Source organism: Mirounga angustirostris, unplaced genomic scaffold, assembly GCF_029215605.1.
Source record: "Mirounga angustirostris isolate CCGP_5_RB_7025 unplaced genomic scaffold, mMirAng1.0.hap1 SCAF_7, whole genome shotgun sequence".
NCBI lineage: Eukaryota > Metazoa > Chordata > Mammalia > Carnivora > Phocidae > Mirounga > Mirounga angustirostris.
The window spans coordinates 78,706,833-78,732,401 of record NW_026991715.1 but is presented as its reverse complement, the minus strand read 5'-3'; the positions used below and the strand labels follow the sequence as shown (position 1 = coordinate 78,732,401).

Genomic DNA, 25,569 nt, shown 5'->3' with positions numbered 1-25,569 from the left:
CAAAATAAATAGTATGACTTAAACCCAATCGGAATAGTTATAATAAATATTATAACTTCCACACCACTCCAGAAATCCACCTGTTTCCCCTTCTTCAGTGAATAATCTCTGGTTTTAATAAGCTAGTTAAGGATCTTATCTGGTCTCCCATGTAGGCAGCCATTTCAAGGAACTCATTAGCTATATTTTCTTACTTAATTAAAGAACTCTACAGGATGGCCTATGTTGGCTCCTTTTTTTCTCTTAGATTCTATAATGGAATGTTCTTTGGATTTATAGCTTAATCCCTAAAGTTCCTGAGTTTGCTTTTATACACAATTGATAAACCAAAGACGAAAAGGCTTATTTTCATGCCAGTACAAAAAGGCCCCTCTAGACCGCTCTTACAGAGTGCCCATGAATTTTAATGATTTGCAGCTTTTTGGTGTTGCATTTCATTGATCCTCTTTATTTGAAAGTATGAATATTATAATAGCAACTGAGACATTTGAGAGGTGTTTTATTAGTTAAGCAAGACCATTAGAGATTCAGTGTGAACTTTCTTAATATTTTAATCACTTTTATTCCAAAATTTAAATGCAATTTCCTCTCTAGTATTGTACACTTCTTTTCTGAATCTGTATATTCCCCAGGTTTCATCCCTTGCTTTCCATATTCTATCATGTTCTGTTCATCAAGGAAATTTATAAATGAAATTTGAGTCAGCATTCAAAACAATATTACATGAATGTACTAACACAAAGAGAAGCAGATGGTCAAGAATACTGTACACATGCTTTGTAAACCAACTCCCACAGATTGCCTGTCTTCAATTTTTTTTTTTCCCAAGTAGAATCAATCATCAGATAAGTGATTTTGGATTCTTTATTATGGAAATATTCCTCTTGAACAACAATAAAAACAAAAAGCCATTTCAATTACATTTCCATTTTAAAGAAAGTTATGTTTCACCCTCTTGATAAGTTTATTGTTATGAAGTGTGAGCTAATTATCTCTATCAACTTATATTCTCATTCAAAGAGTCAGGAAAAAAGTTTTGTGACTCTCATTCCTGAATTTCTATTATATCAGTATAACTAAAAGAAAACAAATCATCTGTCTTAGGCAGTGCCTCTAAACTTACATGAATTTCATGATTGCTATATTCAGTTGAATGGCATATTTCACATTCTAGATGGAAACCTTGTGATCATTTCTCCCTGCTTTTTAAAATTTATCAAGTTTAAAAGAAGTAACTATTGGGTTTTTTGTTTGCTTTGTTTTGTTTTGCTAGATGATTTGGCCTTCGTTGTATAATGTAAGCAATAATCCATCGAGTTCTTTAAACAAAAAACAAGAACTAAACTAAACTCAAAATTCACTAGTTGAGTGAATGTTCTATAGGCATGTACATAGGTAATGTGACTGACCTTCCTAATATTCCAACAGCACAATATATTACATTGAACTTGTAAATAAAATTCATAATTTACAGTGAACTGTTATTTATATCAGATCATTCAATTCCTCCAATATTCCAGAAGGTAAGATGTTTTGCCTCAAATTTACAGATCAGGAAACTGAAACACAGATAAACAGACATCAAGGGTGGAGGAATTCTCACTAAAACTTAAACTTGGAAGGATTCATGCTAAAAACTAGACTCAACATAAAACTAATGATGTAATGTATGGGGATTAATATAAGAATAAAAAATAAATAAATTAAAAAAATAAAAATAAAAAAAAAAGAACAATTCCTAAGCAGCAAAAAAACAAACAAACAAAAAAAAACACACTAGACTCAACAAGGATGGACACAGATGGCCAAAATAGATGCCTAGTTGAGAAGAGAGCTCAGAGGAGTCTAACGAAATTTGGTTGAGGAGAGAATCTTCTACCTATGAGTGTGATTGCTACAAATATAATAACTTCATGTTTAACCGTTTGAGGAACTTTGGAGTGTTTTCCAATGGGTCTATACCATTTTACTCTCGTGCAGAGGTACCAGCAATATATGAATGTCCAATTCCATAATATCCTCAACAACACTTATTGTCTTCTTTATTATAACCATTCTAGTTGACCATCTTTTCGTGGGCATATTGGTAATTTGTATATCCCCTTTGGAAAAATATCTATGCCTTTTCTGATTTTTAAAATTGGGGTTTTTTATATTTTTATTATTGAGTTTTAGGAGTTTTTTATGTCTTTTGATGCAAGTCCCTTATCAGATATGTGATTCACAGATATTCTCTTCCTTTCTGTGAGTTTTTTCACTCTTTTGATGGAATCTTTTGGATCACAAAAATTTTTAATTTTGATTAAGTCCAATTAAATTTTTCTTTTGTTGCTATCTAGTAAAAGCTTTACCTAAGGTCACAGTACTTTACTCCTGTATTTCCTTCTAAGAGATTTAGAGTTTTAACTCTTAGGTTGAAGTCTATGATCCATTTTGAGTTCTTTTTTTTTTTTTTTTTTATGGTATGATGAAGGGGTACAACTTCATTCTTTCAACATTGCATTTTAACTGAATATTATGACAAACATCATAATAGGGGCACATCTCAGTCAAGGTACAGTTTGTTACATGATAGCCTGATTTTGTAGTACTGTTTCCACTTTTATACTTTTCTATTGCAAAGAATACCTTATTACCTAATGTAGTTATCTTTATAGCTGTATTTCACTGTTTTATTTCCTCAGAAAATAAGAACATTTTTTTAAAATTTCTACTAATGGGCTTCCATTTAGCAACTATTTTATAAATGTGATTTATAAATTAAATGATTCTACCTAAAAATACAGTGAAAGGGTTGGCATTAAGTGAAGCTGAAAGAGAGGAAAAGGAGGAAAATTACCACTGACTGCATCAGATTGGAGTTTCATCAAATAGAGACTGAGATCTGGAGGGAAAAATACTCAAGCATTTATTAATGTTTGACTTAATGAAAATATTATGTAACACCTCAGAGTCCTTCAAAGTTTCAGGGATAAAAATATAAAATTTCCCCTAATTAATCTTGGGACAGAATTACAGCACTAGTATTTCTAGTGACAAGTAGCTTTGGAATATAATTCAAATCCCAAAGCCTGCATTAGGGGCATTGCCCTAGCAATATTCCTTCATGGGGGCCTTTCCCTCAGCTAGATGCCCCTTTATCAACTTATATGCTCGCAGAAAGCCATTTATTGAGTGATAAGTTTATGCCAAGGATTGTCTAAATGGGCAGTCCCTTCAGTATTGCACACTTTATGGCAGGAATAAATATAGAAAATAATGATCTAAATTTGACTAACCTCCCCAAATGCTATCATTTTGATACTTGCTGGGAAGGCTTTAAAGAAGTACTTTGAACTTGCTTATAGCTATCGTGATTTTGTTCCTTCACACTGGGCTTTGAGAAGAAGTCTGATCTTTGGCTTATGTGTAGTTTGTATACTTTGCTAGCAAGCACTTTACATTATTGAATGGATTATAGATCATATTTGTTGGTCTTTACTCCTCTTGAAATAGATTTTAGCACAATTCCTATTTGGAAGGTTAATGTAACCTGACTTATTGATGGAAACTGGGCATACCCATTTGTAAATTGTCCACATCAAGCTAAAATAAGATCATCAAACCATTAGAAGAGTTGTGTATATTTTATCATAGTAAAAAGGGACTTTTATTGAGAGTTGTCTTTATGTTGTCTGGGAATGTGGAAATGCAATCTCTAAGTGCCTTCTTGGAATAATGTTTATGTAAAGAAAAAAATTTGCATGGATAAAATACTGCTATCATTTTCATCTTTCAATATCTAACCCATTTTTGCTAAGCTTTAGGATTACCTATCCCCACCTGCTTTTAATTATTTATTTATTTTCTTGTAGGACTCCACATCTTCTGATAAATGGTTTGTTTCCTTTTAATCTTAATAGGAAAAAGCCAAGGTTTCCATAATTTTTGGCCTTCAGAAAGCAATCTGCTCTCATAAGGTGAATCAGACACAAGGCACATTAGCATTAACCTTATTTAATTCCATCATCATGTTTCAAAAGACCATCCCCCTTCTGTTTCCAGTATTTCACCTTTTGGACGTCATCACTTCCTCATTCTGGCAGCTCAGGTCATAAATTTCAGTTGCCTTTCAGAGTTCAATTGCGTTAAAAAAGAAGGTCATTGGGGTGCCTGGGTGGCTCAGTCGTTAGGCGTCTGCCTTCGGCTCAGGTCATGATCTCAGTGTCCTGGGATTGAGCCCCGCATCAGGCTCCCTGCTCCGCGGGAAGCCTGCTTCTCCCTCTCCCCTCCCCCTGCTTGTGTTCCCTCTCTCACTCTGTCTCTGTCAAATAAATAAATAAAATCTTTAAAAAAAAAAAAAGGTCATTAAAACCTGTGGCTTTACATCTACTTCATTTTTTTTTTTGCCATACCCCATGCACCAGTTCAAGTTTTTAAGTATAATCTTTGAGAAGTCCCCAAAGATATTATCTTTAATATCTTTTTTTAAGATTTTATTTTTAAGTAATCTCTACACCCAATGTGGGGCTCAAACTCACAACTCTGAGATCAAGAGTTGCACGCTCCACCAACTGAGCTAGCCAGGCACCCCCATCTTTAATAGATACAATATAGAATTCATCTATAATTATTTTTTTAATTCTCTTTCACCAAAATCTAACCAACATGTAATATACTTTTGGAGTGATCCACTTAAATTCCATTCTGATTTCTTTCATGGTAAATAAAGTCTAAAGGATCCCCTCTGTTTTTAATTTTTCTCACATCTCAGCAAGATTCCATTTTCTTTCACTTTATTCTCTTCCACTAGTTTTATCTTTGAAATTATGATGGACAATTTTATAATTCTTAATCAAAAATCAATTTATTATGAATTGGTAAGTAGAGAAAATTTTCTGACCACTAGATACAAGTATTATAGGAAACTGGGTATGATGTTAAATTTTTAGCAGGGATGATTTTATCCAACAGCTCTATAACATTATTGAAGGGATATGCTGCATGTGATGTCAGATCACACATTATGAAAGTAGGAGTAGTTAATTACTACAAGCAAAACATAAGACTCCAGCTGCAAATGGAGGAACTCTCATGTTCCTCAATCTGAATTCAGATTACTTGTGACCTTTTAAAAATGAGAGTTTTAGATGTAGTAGGAATCATATTAAAAATCTCATTTTATTGTTGGGGTGCCTGGGTGGCTCAGTTGGTTAAGCGACTGCCTTCGGCTCAGGTCATGATCCTGGAGTCCCGGGATCGAGTCCTGCATCAGGCTCCCTGCTCGGCAGGGAGTCTCTTTCTCCCTCTGACCCTCCTTCCTCTCATGCTCTCTGTCTCTCATTCTCTCTCAAATAAATAAATAAAATCTTTAAAAAAAATAAAAATCTCATTTTATTGTTGAGTAAACTAAAGCTGAATAAGTTTAAGTGGTTTGCCCGAGATCATATATTTAGTTTAAGGTAGATCAAAGTCAAAACTCCAGTTTTTCCAGTGCTTATCCTATTAAGTACTGTCATTCAGAGAATGCCAAACCATGAATATGTTCCCTTTTATTAACACTAAAAATCTCTAAAACTCCAGCAAGAATAAATTAAATATGCACTCATTAAGTATCTGCTGTGTATCCAACACTGGGCTTAAATATCTTATTTGAGAGATAAAAATAGAAGACTCATTCATCTCTTTCTGTTTTCATTGTATAATAATGTTAAACTTCTCTATTATATCATAAGAAGCAAATTATACCCCCATCTTCTCTTTTTACAAATGAGGTGTATATAAACAATTACCTGGAAATTTTTCTAGGCAAGTTTCTTTAATGTTGAATTTTCTTGTGCAACATTATGGGGCTACAGGTTATGGAGAATATTTTCTGTGCATCCTACAGCTGGTCGTGTACTGGAGCTAGCTGGTGCTGGCTGCCAAGAGTGGATTGTACCGTCTCTTCCCTCTTCACTGTTCACTGATGTCAGGTCTGTAGCTTGAACTCAACCCTGATGGGAGTATTTACAGCACAGAAATTTGCAAAGGCTACAAATCAGCAATTCCTTCTCCCCTAATTAGTGTTTGCTGTTAAACAGTTACCAAACAGCGTACAGCACATTGGCTGAGAAAACTCAGACAAGTCTTGAACTTTTCACTGGATCTACTGTGAAGTAGAAATGATAATATATACCACAGCATCTATAACAGAATTTTATGAGGAGCATGTGAAAAGACTTTAAAACTGTGAATACGAAATAGAATTACTAATACCACAATAACAAGAGTTATATGTTCCACTAATAAAATACCAGACACTTGGCAAAACCAACATAGATCTTGAGTTTTGTAATACTATCTATGCTCAACCAGGCTATGTATCTGGCTAGATAAAAAGAAGGCTGAGATTCAGAGTTAAGGTCAGAGCCTGATTCCTGTAGTGGACATAACACAGAGAGAATATAGAGATTTGGGGCCCTAACTTAGTATTCCTACTCCCTTCTCCATGCCATGAGAACTCTATGCCTCTGACGAATCAGGCTTTTGAAGGTCAATATAATCATATAGAGCTCTGCACGCAAAGGACACCTAGAAAACATATTGACAAATTGACCCCTTGAGGTTACAATCCCTGCTTTCATTTTAATAACACTTACAGATACCTTAATAAACTTATTTATCTCTGCATGGAAATCCCTACCCTTTGATACAATGTCACTGCCTTTGACATTTGCAATGTGGTTAAGTTATGTACTGAAACTACAGAATCATCTGATTTGGAATACTTTTGAGAGTGTTCATGGGAAAAGTGGGTCAGCTCTTATTTACCTTTGAAAGAAATAAAAAAGACCAAAAAGCTCCATGTGTAAAACACATCACCACTGACACCAGACTGTTAATTGCCAGAAGACCATCCAGAACTATTTTTTTTTCCCATATGAACCCTATGTTGAAAATGTACCCAGGAAATTACTATTCCAAGCTGAATTCTCTTGAGAAGTTAAACAATCCCATTCCTTTTTAGTTAAAATTGAAATCATCATAGCCATCTAGGTGTGGGCTTGAAACCTGGCCCTGTCACCTACAGTCTCCATGACCTTAAACTGCTTATTTAACCTGCCCAAGCCTCGGTGTCCCCATCTGTGAACTAGCATCCTTTCTAGGGTTTGTGATGAGGATTATGTGAGAAAAACAACATAGGTAGAGCTCTTAACAGGGTCTCTCGTCCTTTATAAACACTCAATAAATTAGTATTATCATTGCTACCTTGTATGACATTGCTTACGTTTTTACTCCTGGGTTTACTCCTAGCTTGCCAAAGAACATGAAATATGCCTCTCTATCCCTTTGTTTCTTCACATGAGAGGGAGATCTAAGATGCATCGCTTTTTGCTTTAATGGGATACTATAAGGATTAATTCATGGTGGACTGAATTATTCTCTGTGAGTACAGTACTGGAAGTTCTTTTTCTGTTTTTAAAGAAATTATCACCAACCTACTGTTATAGAAAGACAAGCTATTTCATAATCTTGATAAGAGTTATTATAAACTTTACCAAAACAAATTTATGTATTTTAAAAATTTTTTTTTCCATATAGCCACACTTTATTGTTGTCTTTGGATATTTTCATTCATCTTAATTTTTTAAATTTAAATTCAATTAGCCAACATATAATACTTCATTAGTTACCAAAACAGTTTTGAAACAAAATTAAGTTTTCTGCACTTTCAAAAGTAGATTCATGTGATGGAACATACCATAGACTGGGAATACAATGGAAGGATTGTGTGAACAGTTGAAAACAAAACAGCAGAGCTATTCCATTTCAATATGCCCTGGGATGACTGCTTTAAGTTTTATATTATACAGCTTATTCACATGTCCTTTTTCTAAGAATGAATCAACGTATTAACAAATATGGAGGACAGAATATCCAAACACTTGTGTATAATATTCAGGTATTATTAAAAATTAGTTTTGCGGCATGGAGTATGGAATTGGGGAGATGAACCCATCTTCTGCAAAGATGAATTATGGAAAGCTAATTCTTTTATAATATCTCAAATTTCTGTAGACATTTCAGACCCAGAAGCCATATTACTTACCCTTAACAGAATCTTCCTGCAGGACAAGGACAAAGCTCAGTTGTGGGAAGATAAATAAGAGAGGAGAAATAGTATGCACAGGCACCTTATGCTATGTACTTCATATCACATTCCTGAGAAAAGAGTTGCTGGGTTCATAAATGGAAACTTTGCAAATAATATATTAAAACTGGCACAGTGGAATTCCATATTCTAGAATATTTTATATTATATTTTATATTCTTCTAGAAATTTTCATGTTTGATTTTTAGAAGAATAGTATCTTAAGAGGAAAAAATACTACTTCTAAATTTGTACACTTCTTTGGTTAAATATAAATGCAAATTAATGTTCCTTTTTTGCCAAACTGTTGAGTGTGAGTATATCAAATGCTGAATGCTGTTGAAGATAAGTGTTTTCTTTTATTTTGAAAATGTCCGTTGCTTGAAAGAATATATTTTGGCTTACCAGGTGATTATTACCTAATTTGATTATGAGATAAAATCTAAGCTATTGTGGGCTTTAATACCAAAACTACTATATTGAGTACTTTCTTTGCTTTTCAGTGTACTAAAACCTGAAAAAAAGTTGAAGAGAACAGAATGAGGAGGGGGTAGCAGAGAAGAACCAAGAGTGTTTCACACAATTTCAAGCAGTGTGCAGTTTCATGGAGAGAGAAGATTTGCAACAGCCATAGAATCTTATAGATAGAGGAAACCTGAAAGCCATACAATTAAATGTTTTTGTTTCTCAACTAAAGAAACATGCCCTTTGAGGTTAAATGACATGACCACAATTCTCCAGGCAATATGCAGTTATGCAAGGCACCAGGAGAGAAGTAGGATGTGTGAGTGGGACTGAGGAATGGGTTGTTGTGGGATAGGTTAAAATTCAATTAATATTACTTACCACGTGTCAAGCTTGTGCAATGACCTTCATACTTACTATCTGTTTTGCATTATCATAACAACCTTACAGGTTAAATATTACTAACTGAGGTCCAAGGAAGTGAAGTAGCTTTCCCAAGGAGTGACATTGATTTGGTGGGTAGACATTGCAAGTGTTAAGTTGGTTTGAAATAAGAAATGGGATGGATATTTTGGAGGAAAGGGAGGTAAGACACTTGCTTGGCATGAACAGAGCTTCCATGCTGGGAAGGATTGAGACCTATGGAGGCTATTGCATCTATAAAAAGTTAGAAATGTTCAATTTACACTTAAAATCCAGGGTGAGTTTGTTTCACACAACAAGGCAGAGTATTACAACACTGAAGCAGAAAGAAAGGGAGGGAGGGAATTAATAGTATCTGAAATAAAACTTAGCCTAGCTGGTGAAAAACACTCTCTGTATGAATGATTATAATACATATAATCATTATATAATATGTATATTTTATTATATATTATATATTAATATATATAATATGTATCAATATAATATATAATATAATATATATTAAGATCCAAAACAGCTAGGGAAACAAGAGGATGCTGCACATTATAACAGTAATTATCCCTATGTAGTTGGATTATAAGTAATATTTTTCTTCCTCATTCATTTCTTTTTTCTTCAAATTTTCTACAGGGAGCCCGCATTGATTTTATGATTAAAAAAATCAATTTCTATAAAAAGAAATACATACATGGAAACCAGATTATTTGCTGAATTGAAAACATTGCCAATTTTAAACTACAACAGAAATGAATTTGAGATAAAAATTAGAACAGCTTATACTGAATTAGAATATAAGTAGTTCATTATTTTATATATGTATTATTTTCAATTCTATGTTTTCCTATTTAGGGTTAAAAACTTCAGTTAACATTCTATTTTTGATTAACTCTTCACAAGAAATTTGTGGTTTTTAAATGTCAGCTTGTACATAAGTAGATACTTCCAGATATGGATTTTAAAATTGTTCTCTGGATTTTGGCTTGTAAAGTTGGCAGATACTATCTAACTGACTGTGCTAATAGAATTTAAAAAGAATATCCATTTTTGTCCTTTTCACATATGGAACGTGTTTCTGGGCAAATACTGAATATCGGCAATTTATGTTGGCCTATACAATTTCAAGCCCGACATTAGATTTATAATAAGCACATAGGGAATTCTTACTGACTATATTCGGATCAGTTCCTGTGTCTTTTTAATTTCACAGAATGTTATTAGCTGTGGCCTTAGTTCCCAACCTGCTTTAAGGTTTCGTTTCAATTTATCAGTTACATGTTGATACCATTTATTAAGATCTGTTTGCTAAAACGGCATTTATTTTGTGCTTTTTCTCCAGAAATGTCCTGAAAATGGGTAGTTCATTTTTTTCTTTGAAATTAGTCAAATTGTTACAAGCCAAACATCAGAAAGCTTTAGGATTTCTAAAGCAACATTTATTAGCACCAGTGTTTGAACTGCATAGATTAAAGTAACAAGTTTCTAAAGCCTCTCTACCCATTATTTTCAAGTAGGATGATTTGCGATCTGAGTTTAGTTTTCAAAACACAATTTTTCTTAATATCAATTAATTAATATCCCAGGTATATCTTCCCTATTCCAAAAGTCACAAAATTATTTCCTCTATAAAATCCTCACTGAAATCACATCACATACTTGAGAATTGTCCCAGGAATTACATTTTTCTCTTGTTTTCTTCTGGATGTGCTGATGTCTCCATTATGCTCATTTACCTGCTCTGCTTTTAAGATGTCAGAGTCTTGAGGGTAAGAAGACGCCGTCACTCATTTTCTGCTTGTGGTATAGCATGTGGTGCCCTGGATCAAAAAATGTTGAGTGCCTGTATATCTCTGACACTATTTTAAAATATTTAGGCCAATAATTTTGTCTTTGGCGTTTTTTTTCTAATATTATAACTACTTATTTGTATTACGTATAAAAGTTGCTTTGGTATTTTGTCTACGATTGATCATCGTTGAGTGGCTATCCAGGAAATCTCTCCAGAACATGTTAAGTGTTTATTTATAATGTGTTCTTGAATTCACATATAAATGTGACCTTGGAGTCCCCTACAAATAATATAGCATTATATTATTTCCTGACAGTTATTTTCTTTTCTCACTTCAGGAATAAGGTAATTCAGCACGACCTTTTTATTGCCAGACTATTCCCGATCATTGACGTTCCCCGATAGAACTAATCATTTTTTGAGTTTGAACTTGGCCTCAGCCGCTTTAAAAATTTATAAATAACATGCGTTTTTTTTTTAACTAACCAACTTCATCGACTGACATTTGTAACCACATACAGATCACATTCACAAAATTTTCCAATAATAATCATTTTGTGTTTGAACATCCGCTTTCTCAAAGCTGAAAGAGCTTTCAGCTGTATCACAGTCTCTTCAAAACCTTCAAACTGTATTGTAAGCTCCTTGCACAAAACCAATATCTATGGTTTCTTCATGATGCTAAGAATGCACGTGCTATGGTTTTTGTTCATTAGCTATCTTTATGTTGATAAAATTTCTTAAATAATAATCTCTGAAAATTCCTTATGAATCTTCTTTATTGAAAACAGGCTTCCTTAAAACACTTTTGATAACAAAAGAGCTACAGTGCATTTCATATTGCTCAAAACATTCAGCACGAGACCTTCAACCAACTAGAGAATTAAAAAATGTAAAAAGTCAATCCCTGTTCAAAGGAGGGGGGAGAAAAGAAGGGGGGAAAGAAAGAGGAATGATGGTGGATAAGTGTATTTTCCCTATTTGAATATAGGAATGTTTCAAAGTCCAGTATTTCTTGGTCAACATTCAATAGTCTAGGTGTATTTGGTGTCCCCTGGAAAGCTTCATAAATTATTTAAAAAAGAAGACAAAGGAGGGGTGCCTGGGTGGCTCAGTCGTTAAGCATCTGCCTTCGGCTCACATCATGATCCCAGGGTTCTGGGATCGAGCCCTGCATCAGGTTCCATGCTCAGCAGGAAGCCTGCTTCACCCTCTCCCACTCCCCCTGCTTGTGTTCTCTCTCTCTCACTGTCTCTCTCTGTCAAATAAATAAATAAAATCTTAAAAAAAAAGACAAAGGAAAGAATATTGTATAAAATCTAAGGCAAATATGTAAATACAGAAATGACCAGAATCTAATAGAATCTTCCACTTTACATTTGAATGGCGGGCAGAGTATGTATTTCCCCAAATAAGAGATAAGAGTAAAAACAAAAATTAAAAAAAATATATATATTAACTTTATTCTATTTGTAATTGGACAACTTTGAAAGTTAAAGAAAATCTATGCCCTTCCTCTTTTAGCTGTTTCCATATAAGATAATGAGTATGCCATGAAGTATTGGAAACCCCCTTCCTCGCCAGGGGTGATGATTAACTTGTGAGTTTGCATGCTTTTCAGGTGAACAAAGTTTAGCAATAATGATGGATCTGAACATTTTGGAGTATTTTATTGCCTTTGAAATGAATAGTATAAAATACTGATCAGCATTAATTTATTTTACCTATGTAACAAAATGTTAAACTGAATAAATGGTGAATTGTTTATATGTTATTTGTTTTATGCTGTTTTTCTGTGGGTTGAGGCAATATTTTTAATTAGCTTTTGTAAAATGGGGTTTGGACAATTGAAATTAAGTCAGTTAGTATAAGGCAAGCAAAGCATTTGTTTGGATTTTTAATTGAAATATCAGAGATTTTGAAAAACCTATGGGCAAAGTTTTAAAATCTCTTTTTCTAGGAGAATTACCTAATCTTTGCCGAATTACTGTGTCGTTTACAGTCATATTTAACACTTTCTGAGAAGATTCTATTCTGTATATTATTATAAATGTTTGCTGCTAATTCATTTTGAATACGATAGTCCACAGTAATATTTACACACTTTCTAGGTCCCCTGACTATTTGTATGACCTCAAAAATAAGCAAAAAAATAAAGGATAAGGAAAAATAAAATAAATATGTTAATTTTTCTAAGTGCTTGAGAAATATGTTATTTCTTCAACAATCTTTTGAATGTTATTCATAACAATACTTTTCAAATTTAATTTACTTTGATTCCACATAGTATATACTTTACTGTAGGGTGTGTTGTATGTTTCTTAAATTCTTCTCTTCTGTGTGCTTTTTTCTTTTCCAGTTACTGGCTGACAAACAAAGTTCCCATCAAAAGACCCAGCACAGGTCTCCTCATGTATACACTTGCCACAAGATTCTGTGATGAGATTCACCTGTATGGATTCTGGCCATTCCCTAAGGATTTGAATGGAAAAGCTGTCAAATATCATTACTACGATGACTTAAAATATAGGTATTTTTCCAACGCCAGTCCCCACAGAATGCCATTAGAATTCAAAACGTTGAATGTGCTACATAATAGAGGAGCTCTGAAACTAACAACAGGAAAGTGTGTAAAGCAATAAAGCACATTTGAAAACACACAAACAAACTGAATATGCACTTCTTTTCTGAAGATGCTTCCTAAGATTTGAAAATGGGATCCAAAACAAGACTGAGTTTCAGCATCCACCAAGTATCGGCAAGGTGATAAAGGACACTTATGAGAAATCCACTACCAGCTGATGAAATACCTGCAAAGTGCTCTAAAAAACACATATTTTGACTTCAAGGGTCCTAGTAAGTGCCACTTCCACTAAGAACACGGTTTGAATGTATAATCAGTAGTGTTTACAAGATCCAACAATGCACTTGTCATTAGTTAATGAGGCAAATATGTTCATCACTGTTGGGCTGCCACGGCAATGCCAAGCACATTAGAAGAGTCACCCAGGAACACAACTCAGCCCTGGGGATTAAACCATCCTTGTCAGCAGAAACCGAGATGGAAAGAGTGAGCAGTGAAATCCATAAGATGAAACAACTCAAGTAAATGCCTTCAGTCAGGACTCTGAGTCTGATCATGAACTTTTGTTTTTGTTTTTGTTTTTGTCTTCTGGAATCTCTTTTGGTTTGGGTATTGGGTGCTTAGAAATCCTTTCTGAGATAAAAATGAATGAGATAAATAACCTTCAAGGAATCATTTTTAAACTTCTTATATTTTTAAAGAGCAATCACAGGACGACTTTGTCAAAGAGTTTTATTTTGCACAACTCTAAACCTCCAGATTTTTTCCAGGGGTGGAAAAGGTACCAGCTAAACTGTACCACTCAGTAATCTTGAGCCATTCTAAAGGAAAGATGTTCTATGTCATCTGAGATGGTAAAATTAGCGGAAAAAAACAAGTACGTTTGGTACCAAAGATTGTGCTGATGTTTCTACACAACAAACCATTCTCCTTTCATGAAAATAATATATTAATATATTATGCTACTAATATGGAAGTTGTCTTTAGAGATATTAAAGTTTGCAAACTCAAACTTTATTTTTATTTGAAGGAAGACTTCCATAGCTTTTACATTTCATAATAATTTCGTGGAAGCATTTTGCCCTTTAGAATAAATGTTAGACTGATGGGGCTGAAATGAGACTTCCAGTTCTTTGATATTCCCCTTATACTTCAAATGGAAAGATTGGCATTCTCTTTATGTCACTGTTAAATTTTCTAAGTGCAGAAATAACGTGATTAATAGATTGTTTTCTCCATAATAGATGATTGATTTTAAGAGATTTAATAATGAAACTGTGGGTCAGTATTTGCACGTCAAGTGAATTAAATTGACCAATATTTTTTCTGTGGTTAAATTTATTCACATTATCACCTTAATGTGTTTTCAAAGAAGCACATGAAATTATCAAGAAAGTGATTCAAAAAGTTGTAACATGGGATAGAATTGACCAATAGGCCAGTTTTCTGTTAACTTATACTACACTGGTAGGTAATCCTAATGGTACATTGTTTAGAAAGCAGAAGTACTCTGTTCCCACTTCTACTCTTGGCCTGAAGCACTTGGCTGACTTCTTGTTTCTTAGGGAAGACAGTCTGAGGAAAGAAGAAATAGTGTGGGGAATATGTATGTTTTGTTTCTTAGGGAAGACAGTCTGAAAAAAAAAAGAATAAATAGCGGGGATATATATACACACACACACACACACACACATATATAAGTTATCATAAAAAAGGATGTTCACAGTAGGACAGTTCTTAATATATTAATAATATGTGGTATTATGTTTAAAATATAAGAGAACCTTGGGTTTCAGAATACTATATTTTAGAATTCATGTGTCTCTAAGAAAACAAAATAGAATGCATAAAGGAGATGCAGAGCTAAAAATGAACAGAACATGATGCACTTTTATCATTAACCTCTTATCTATTGGAAATCTTAAAAGAATTAGGCACGTATTTTGAATGTAAAGTTGAAAAGTCTGATTTACATAACAAATCCAAAGGAGGTGATTTATAGAAACTTAATTTTTACTATTTGTGGGTAAGTTGTTTGAATAGCCTTTAATTTGAATTCAATAGAAAATTTGAAGTTACAAGTAAATTCTGATAAGTAAAATCCATCTCAGAACTCATTCAAATTATGTCTTAAAAAGCAGCAGCAAGGAACCTTGCCATTTTTACTGCATCATCAAGTGTGTTTAAACAATTTTAAGGCCACAGCAAAAGCATCCCAGACACTCACTGTTTAGTGCATTAATGTTTATCTCATAAATGCATTGAGTAGTGCCTTTTTAGCTTCATGTTGCTTTGTTACCCTATACTTTGTGTTCTCTAAATAAATGGCCCAGTTCTGAAAATGTTCAGCATATGAAAAGGGCTTCAGTATCGACTGAGACTACTTTTGTTCATCTCAGGGAACTTTCAGTACTCAAGAATGAATTCAATTAAAGGCATCTAGTGTTCAAAGAAAACAAACTGTCCTAGACCATTTTATTCCCTATTGTATACCTTTCCATCCACCCCACCACCTTCATAAAGCTACTGTGGCCTTACAGGGATAAGGCAAGGAGATCATTGAAGGCTAATAGCAAGAATAAGAAGAATAATTCCATTTAACCAATAAGGGACCAAAAGGGATCATGATAAAATCAAATTATAAATACATCCTTGAAACATCTGAATTTTTTTCTTTTTTTTTTTTTTTTTGAATTTTTTTCTTTTGAGACGTGTCATATGTTCACAGCTTTAATTTTTTGTTTCTTTTTCACGATTTACCCCTGTACCTGGCAATGCTCAGGCAGCTGATTGTGGAATATTCTTTTAGAGAATGTGGTTGTTACTGTGCTGTTGACATGAATAGGCCATGGAAACATTTTCATCATTATTACCCAGCCTGTTCTATATTTAATATTAAGTTGCTGGAATAAAAAAAAAGAATCAGTAACAGATTTTCTGGGCAAATCTAGTGATTCAGCCCACAGGACTGATGAAATTACTGTGGAAGTTTTTCTGTCTGAAAGAAGGTGCTGGGCATTCAAATGTCTTTATGTATTGTATATCATATGAAATGTATATCAATTGCTAATGGGAATTTCTGCATATATGCTTACATAAGCAATTTATTTAAGTAATGCTATGGGTAGTGTACATACCAACTAGTTATTAAGCTTCTACACAGGAAAAGGGTGAACAAAGTAATTTATTTCTAATTGAGCCAGTTAGTCATAATGCACACAATGTGGTATTTGGTTCATAAGAGTTGTTTTCATGTGCTTATTGTTGGGAGTATCTATAATTGTGGAAGAGATATAGGAAGAGTTATGTATAGTTAGTTGTTACCTCTACAAGTTTGAAAGTTTCCCCATTAGACCTTATCAATACACCAATGTTTTAAAAATTAAGTGAAAGAGGGTTATTGTTCATATCTGATGAAAAAAAATCCAAATAAAGCCCACCTAGAAATAGATATTTTATTATACATGTGCTATAGATATACCTATATAGTACAAATAGACATGTGTGATGCATATATACAATGTTATATATGTGTGTCTGTGTTATCCACACAGAGTCTGTAATATACACACACTAGATTTGTGTCATGCTAACATCTTCAGAGGCTGTATTGTTAAGCACTCTGGAGAGAAGGACACTTTAGAATAAAGAAGTTCTTTTGAGACTTCAGTTACTAACCTGCTTTAAGAGGGATCTACTTTATAACTGGATTCTACTGTTCATATTTAGAGTTTCAATAAGGGTCTAGTATGGCCAAATCTTAAAAAAATTAAAAAAAAGAAAAAAAAAGGAAGAAAAAATTAAAATTAAAAAAAGTTTTAAAGCTGGCAATGTATTTGAATTGCAGTTTTCAGTGGCTCCCTGGCCCTGTGTCTCCCATTTAAGTAGCACCTTTTAATAAATACTGTTTCTTTGTGTAGGCAAAAGCACAAGCGTTTCAAATGTATATAGCAGGAAGAAAAAAGTTTACAGAGATAGCGCTGCTGCACAGGATAATTGCTACTGAATATTTCTTATATCATTTGTGGAATTGAAAGATGAGATTTATTCTGTCAAGTTCATTCTGTTCAACACTGTTTCCTATTGTTTATGTATAGCAATTGGGTGTTATTGTTTTATCATTTGTAAAACTGTAAAATAAATTAAATCTCCCTTTTTTTTTTTTTTTTTCAAGTTCTCTCTTATCTCTTACATCCAAGCCCTCGGTTCCACTTTGTACGTCAATATAAGAGGAAAGTTTTTAACAAGCTTTAGCTAGTGCTTTTGTCTTCCCTGCCCCTCTGCCCAGCCGATGGCAGTTTGGCAAACCATTTATTTTTACAGCGTATGCACAGAAACATGAACAATATCCACAGCCCCATGAACATCAGGAAATCTTTAACAATTTTTGGCGTGGTGCATTCTGCTTGTGGTTGAGGAAATGGAGTGTTACAGCAGTTACATTTGTATCCAGTTTATATTCCCACTGACTGCTGTCTGCGGGTCAACCCAGTTTCATGGCTGGAGAGGTCCATGGCCCCTTGCACACTGCATGCTCTTGTGGATCCCCTTGCCTTGTGATTTCAACTGCTGTTAGGTCCACTTACTACTGTTTGCAGTTCACATTCCAGGAGATGATTCTGAAAACCTGCATATTTAAATCTTCTTCCATGGCTTTCTCTAACTGCCAAATCTACGTTTTCAGACTCTGCACTATTTTCTCCAGAAACTACTATGTCTGTTTTCATGAGGTCACTTTTAGCATTCTGCAATTTTAAAGTATTTGCTAGAAACCAAGAGTGAACCATTAACAATGTTTAATGACTATAGACGTTATTTGGATTTACATAATTACCTTTTATTTTCAAGGACCCATATACAATGGGTAATCCCTGTTGATTCTTGGGATAAAAATCACACCTCAGCATTAACCTATGCAATGGATATGGCAGTATCTCAGTTTTACAGATGAGCTGGAGTGGTTATGTGCCTTGCTAAGGGTGACATAGCTCAGAAGTCAAAGAACCAGGATTTAAATCCAACTAGTCTGACTTCTGTGTCTACCTTCTCAACCGTCACATTTTGATGCTGCCTCTTTTTAACTGACAAGAGGTTCCCTGCAAAACTAAGTTTGCAAACTAATTATTATTCAATGAGCACAATGCTAAATGAAACAAGTCAGAGAAAGACAAATACCACAATTCCACTCATATGTGGAATTTAAGAAACAAAACAGATGAACCTATGGGAAGAGGGAAAAAAGAGAGAGGGAAACAAATCTTAAGAAACTGAACCATAACATACAATGTATTATTTGTTTCAGAGGTACAGGTCTGTGATTCAACAGTTTTACACAATTCACAGCGCTCACCATAGCACATATCCTCCCCAATGGATACCCTCCTATCACCCAGCCACCCCATCCCTCCCACCCCCCACCACTCTAGCAACCCTCAGTTTGTTTCCTGCGATTAAGAATTCCTCATATCAGTGAGATCATATGATACATGTGTTTCTCTGATTGACTTATTTTGCTCAGCATAATACCCTCCAGTTCCATCCACGTCATTGCAAATGGCAAGATTTCATCCCTTTTGATAGCTGCATGATATTCCATTGTATATATATATACCACATCTTCTTTATCCATTCATCTGTCGATGGACATCATGGCTCTTTCCATAGTTTGGCTATAGTGGACATTGCTGCTATAAACATCAGGGTGCACGTAGCCCTTTGGATCCCTACATTTGTATCTTTGGGGTAAATAACCAGTAGTGCAATTGCTGGGTTGTAGGGTAGCTCTATTTTCAACTTTCTGAGGAACCTCCATACTGTTTTCCAGAGTGGCTGCACCAGTTTGCATTCCCACCAACAGTGTAGGAGGGTTCCCCTTTCTCCGCATCCCCGCCAACATCTGTCATTTCCTGACTTGTTAATTTTAGCCATTCTGACTGGTGTGAGGTTGGTATCTCATTGAGGTTTTGATTTGGATTTCCCTGATGCCGAGCGATGTTGAGCACTTTTTCATGTGTCTGTTGGCCATTTGGATGTCTTTTTTGGAAAAATATCTGTTCATATCTTCTGCCCATTTCTTGATTGGATTCTTTGTTCTTTGGGTGTTGCGTTTGATAAGATCTTTATAGATTTTGGATACTAGCCCTTTATCTGATATGTCATTTGCAAATATCTTCTCCCCTTCTGTCGGTTGTCTTTTGGTTTTATTGACTGTTTCTTTTGCTGTGCAAAAGCTTTTTATCTTGACAAAGTCCCAATAGTTCATTTTTGCTCTTGCTCCCCTTGCCTTTGGTGATATGTCTAGGAAGAAGGTGCTGCAGCTGAGGTCGAAGAGGTTGCTGCCTGTGTTCTCCTCAAGGATTTTGATGGACTCCTATCTCAATTGGAGGGGGAGACGAACCATGAGAGACTATGGACTCTGAGAAACAAACTGAGGGTTCTGGGGGAGGGGGATGGGTGAGCCTGGTATTGGGTATTAAAGAGGGAACATATTGAATGGAGCACTGGGTGTTATACGCAAACAATGAATCATGGAACACTACGTCAAAAACCAATGATGTAATGTATGGTGATTAACATAACATAATAAAAGTAAAAAAAAAAAAAAGAAACTGAACCATAGAGATCAAACTGAGGGTTACTGGAGGGAGGTGGGTGGGGGATGGGCTAGGTGGGTGATGGGCATTGAGGAGGGCACTTGTGTTGAGCACTGGATGTCATATGCAAGTGATGAATCACTGAATTCTAGTCCTAAAACCAATATTACACTATATGTTAACTAACTAGAATTTAAATAAAAAATTGAAACAAAAAATTATTTAATGAGCACAGATCAAAAGAATAGGTAAGTATACAGGATGGGTATTAACTTAGACTTCGGGACCATCCAATAAGCTATCCCTGTCTCCAAATAGAGCAATCATCTCTAATGACAAGAAGATTTGTGCCTCCCAGGTCAGTGGCTCTCTCCTAGCTCTGCGGATTCTTGCTCCAAACTCTTCCTACATTTTTTTTTATGCAAGTTTCATTACTCTTATGTTAGAATCTGACTTTATGTATTACAAAATCTGTTACATTACAGTTATTTAAAACTCTTAATTATGAGATTCCTATATAAACATGTGATTGAATTTGGGTGTTTTGTTCATCTGTTTTAGCAACTACTCAAATATCTTAAGGTTGAAGTTCTGCAGATGGCAAAGTTCATGCATTTTATATGTTTTTAAAACATCTTTTACTGGGCGCCTGGGTGGCTCAGTTGGTTAAGCGACTGCCTTCGGCTCAGGTCATGATCCTGGAGTCCCTGGATCGAGTCCCGCATCGGGCTCCCTGCTCGGCAGGGAGTCTGCTTTGCCCTCTGACCCTATCCCCTCTCATGTGTTCTCTCTCATTCTCTCTCTCTCAAATAAATAAATAAAATCTTTAAAAAAAAAAACAAAACATCTTTTACTAGTTTCCTTTATGAGAATGGGAATAACCTAATCTCCAAATTCATGGGGCATCTTAATGATCTCCCTTACAAACTAGTTTCATCATGCATGAGCCCATGAAAGAAAAAAAATCTTGGATATAAGAATAAAATTATTGTTTGATCCATTCTTAAGAGATATATCTCAGTCACTTAGTTGCTTAATTTCTGGAATCTCAATAAACAAATTATGTGAAATAATTGAATGCCAATATAAATCTCTCTTTTTAAACTTTTTTCCTTCCAGATTGCTGATTTCTGACTCAATCACCAAAGTAGACTTTCTCAAGTAAACACAAGAGAATATTAGTCCAGTATATGTTCCACAAAAATATGCTCATTGAATGAGAATTCTGTATCTCTCTCCCTTGGAGATTCTGAAAATACATCAACATTATTAAAAGATCTGAGAAATCTTACGATAAAGAAAGAAATTGCTATTTAAAAAGACATAAGTAATTTTGTATGTAACTTCTAGTAAGTGTGAAATTATGTTCCACACAACACACTTTGAATAATACTTCAGACTATAACAAGCAATGCAGAGAAGAGGACATGCAAGAGCTTCAGGTAGAAAGGGTGATACTTCATTTATTTGGTGTTTTTCCCCATAGACCAAAATATTATCTTAATAATATTTTCAAATATGAAAAATATTTTAAACTGATATATTTATTTATTCTCTAAACTTGCAATATTAATTTTTATATTAATTATTCTTTTTTTCCTAAAGTACTAATCAGACCATGGCTACATGTTGAAGAGCAGTCCCAAACATAACTTTATTGCTTATTCTGGGCAATGCAAACAAATTAGTTCACTATAAGGCATTAGTAGCACAGGAAGAAAAAAAAAAATGCTATGAGGTGCTAATTTGCATTTTCTAGAACAACTCGATGTATTACAATAAGCTCTCTCCCCGCTGTCTGTCCAGACCAGCTCCCTTACCTCTAGCCTCCCAACACCACACAGATGGGCTATCTATGAGCACATCTGCCAGGGCTGCCAAAATGTAAACACACTCAGCTGGTAGCAGATGTTTTCCAGGAAAGATCGCTACACTGGAGTTGTTCTGCTGTGGATTCTATGTGAGTTAATCTCCATGACTAGGCGTAAGGTCAGTGTGTTCAAACAGATCATTTGTTTTTCAGATATAGAACAATAACGGTAGATGCAAGCTCAACTGTTTGGTATTTACCACGTACATATATAGAGAAATGTTTCTGAAGCCTCTGCTAATAAGTCAAGTTTTTAAAAAACATAGGCTTTATTTTACTTGATGTGCTTATTTGCTGAGCTCTTCAAAGGTAAAACATAGACTTAGTAAAAGAAAAATAAGGATTCTCAGTTTTTGTATGGTCATTGTTGTAATCTTGTGGGTTGTTATAATAATTGTCTATATTCATAGTTCTTAGTCCTTTTTATCAATATACTAGGTATTCATTTATGTGGTAATTTTATTTAGTTTTGTAGACACTGATGGTATGTTTTTCTTATGTGAGTTTATAAATTCATTTAATATGTACGTATTCCCAAATCCTGATGGTATGTAAAATCAAAAATACTTTATAAAGTACTTTTATAAAGTACTACTACTTACAAGGCATTCTACTAAACATGAGGTTTACTTGGAAGAGACATACAAGAAAATAAGTAATCATATCCATTGGTAACAAGTATTCTATTTCTAGAGTGCCCTGAGAGTTCAGGGAGCATAAAGGGGCGAGGCAAAGACACAGGCTACTTTGAGCATGGTTTATAGTCTGGCGGTAAAATCAAGACAAGCAATAGTTCACTAACAAAAAACTAAAGAACAGAAACCAGCTGCCATTCTCATTATATATATATATATATATATATATATATATATATTAGTAATCTGAACAGTAGGGTTTGAAAAATCATTATCCTAAAAAACTGAAATACTCGATTCCTGCTTATGGGAATTAGATAATTTCCACTCCCACTCCTGACTAGTATAGTACCATTGTTGACTTACAAGTTTAAACATAACTGAAGTCCACCCTAAACCAAACACCTACCAAGGCCAAGTAACTGCAGACCTATTGAAATTACCCATTGTATAAGACCCTCCACTTCCAAATATTTCTGTGTTAATATTTACTTTGTTTCCTGCTTGATGGAATACACTACAAAAAAAAAAAAAAAAAAAAAAAGTCTTGTACTTGCCTCTAAGTAATGACTTTTAACAATAACTTATTTCTCTCACTTTGATACATGCTTCCAAATTATCATGACTTTAAAGTTTGATTTTGGGATGGTCCCAGAATTTGAAAATCTACCTGCCCAAACTTACCAAGATATAGAATGTGAGCTTTCTAATATTACTTCTCATTCAATGACCACACCCTCACTTTCCTCTGTTGGCTTCTGATTCATATCCTTATCTAAAACATGTTTCTGAGGATTTTTCTTCAGTCTTCTTCTTCTCCTTCTTTATTTCTGTGCTTGGAAATTTTATTGGTCCTGGAGAAAGGAAGGCATGCAGGCCCCACCTCCTGCACAGAATGACAATACTCTCACTGCTTCCTGTTGCAGTTGATGGAAGCTTCATATGCTAGGGGAAGACCAGGAAGGACTTGAGCTTGGGCCCGGGGCCAAGGCATGCCACACAGGCAGAGAGCAGGGGGAAGGAGTCCAAGCAGCCGGGGGCCAGGACCTGGTGAATCAGTGGCAAGTTCAACAAGGTGTAGTCCGAGAAGGAGATCTAGTTGCCTACGATAAAGACCTGCCCCTCCCTGGTTCTGGGACAGCAGGATCTCAAAAGGCTTCAGGTGCCCTGGCCATGCCTTCATATACCCCTCCTTGCCTGCTTTGTGGTTGGATAGGTAAGGATGAGGTATTTGCAGTGGAGATCCTCCACGGGGTCATTCAGCATGTCCACCAGGGCGCCGTCCCACTGGTCCTTCCCATAGAGCACAAGGGACTGGCCCAGGTATTGCAGGATGGCAGTGGACTGGTGCAGGGTCAGGTCTCCATCCTGGAACTCGGGAAGCTTCCCGGGTAGACAGGAGGACTTGAGTGAGCTCTGCGGCCAGGTCTCCTTGGTCACCACCTCTTCCTTCCAGCTCTGAGCCTGGTCAGCCAGCAGCACGCTCGTGGCCTCACGTCGCTCTCCAACAGGCAAGGAGACAACACTGTAAGGTGCCGTGGTTGCAGCGCCCACAGCACTGGCGGTGGCGGCGGTGGCGGTGGCAGGCTCTCTTCAGTCTTCTTCTATCTCTACACCTCTACAGATCTTACCTACTCTGATGCTTTGTAAACTGGCAGATGTACAGATACACAGGAATAATAAATTTAAGGAATATATTCATAGAAAAAATATGCATATTCATGTCATATTTATAGTATAGGTTCCTTTTAAAACACAGCTCAAAGGGGTTTTAATGCAAACAGTGTATTGGGCAAATGCTCCCAGGGAGTAGAAGTGAGGAACCAGGGTGCCATAAACTGTCTGTGTCCCTCCAAAATTCATACGTTGAAACCTAATCTTCAGTGTGATGTTTTTGGAGGTGGGGACTTTGGAAAGTGATTAGGTCATGAGGGTGGAGCCATCATGATTGGATGAGTGTCCTTATGGAAGAGCCCCAGAATGCTCCCTGACCTTCGACACCATATGAAGACATGGCAAGAAGACGGCTGTCTTTGAACCAGGAAGCAGGTCCTCAGCAGACACCAAATCAGCTGGTGCTTTATTCTTGGACATCTCAGCTTCCAGAACTGTGAGAAATAACCGTTTGTTGTTCATTAGCCCCCTAGTCCATTCTATTTTGTATTTAAAGATATGTTTTTAAATTGACTGTTTCTGTGGAGACTGAGTGCTCAGCCCCACCTGGAATATCTGAGGAAATTTACCATAAGAATCTCCAGATCCAAGCAATGTAAAGAAGAAGCAATTACTCATCAGACCTGACCCTCCACTGAGAGTTTTTCCATGAGTGATAAACTCCTTGAACTTGTGGGTTGCACATGTGAATTTTCAGTTAGCCCCCGGAGATGACCCAAAGCATGTGCCAGAAAAATACTCAAGTAGTATGCAAAAAACAATGCATGCTTGATATTAGGCACAGTCTGCACAATATTGTTTGCTAAATCAATGACTAGAATGAGTCATGAGGCAGTGAAGAAATGAAGTAGTGCACAAGGTATTTAATATAGTCCTTCTAGCACACCACTTGCGTAGGCTGGTGCCCTCCATTAATTCCAATCCATAACCAACTCTCCAAATTGTCAGATAGCTGTAAGCTTTACAGAGGAGGATTAGTTTGGCAACGATAGTCCTAGCACCTGTAAATCATTCCAAGTCATAAATGATATTCATCATCTCCTCTCTCAGAGTTCCCTCACGTCAGCTAGTGTGGGTTTCTTGTCTAAGAGGTGACCCAAATCTTCAAGGAATCTGAGCACTTAGTTGACTTCTCCGTGGTGGACCTGGATTGCTATAATTTTCCATTCTGATTTATGTCTGCGCACTGAAGCAACAAGAGATACCCAGTGAATCTTCTGGGTCCCAGATACAGTTCCCTCTTTCCCCATCATATAACACCAACTCTATCTCTTTGTCATGATCAGTGTCAATTACTCTTGCCAGTATGATAACTCCTTTCTTTGCCTATTGGCTCATTGCTACCTTCAAGTTTAGTGGGATCTTTATTGTGCCCACTGGAAAACAAAACAAAACAAAACAAAACAAAACAAAACAAAACATT

General features: G+C 35.4%; 1 protein-coding gene and 1 pseudogene across 1 annotated transcript in view; one reads left to right on the top strand and one right to left on the bottom strand.

The window, feature by feature from the left end:
* Positions 1 to 17,543, top strand: part of ST8SIA4 (ST8 alpha-N-acetyl-neuraminide alpha-2,8-sialyltransferase 4) — a 100,808-nt gene extending 83,265 nt beyond the window's left edge. Inside the window, exon 5 of the mRNA XM_045899237.3 lies at positions 13,150 to 17,543. Within this exon, the coding sequence (XP_045755193.1) occupies positions 13,150 to 13,432 (283 nt within the window). The 3' untranslated portion in view covers positions 13,433 to 17,543. The remainder of the gene's footprint in view (positions 1 to 13,149) is intronic.
* Positions 17,544 to 21,882: 4,339 nt separating this feature from the next.
* Positions 21,883 to 24,608, bottom strand: LOC123835334 (glutathione S-transferase P-like; annotated as a pseudogene).
* Positions 24,609 to 25,569: the final 961 nt, after the last annotated feature.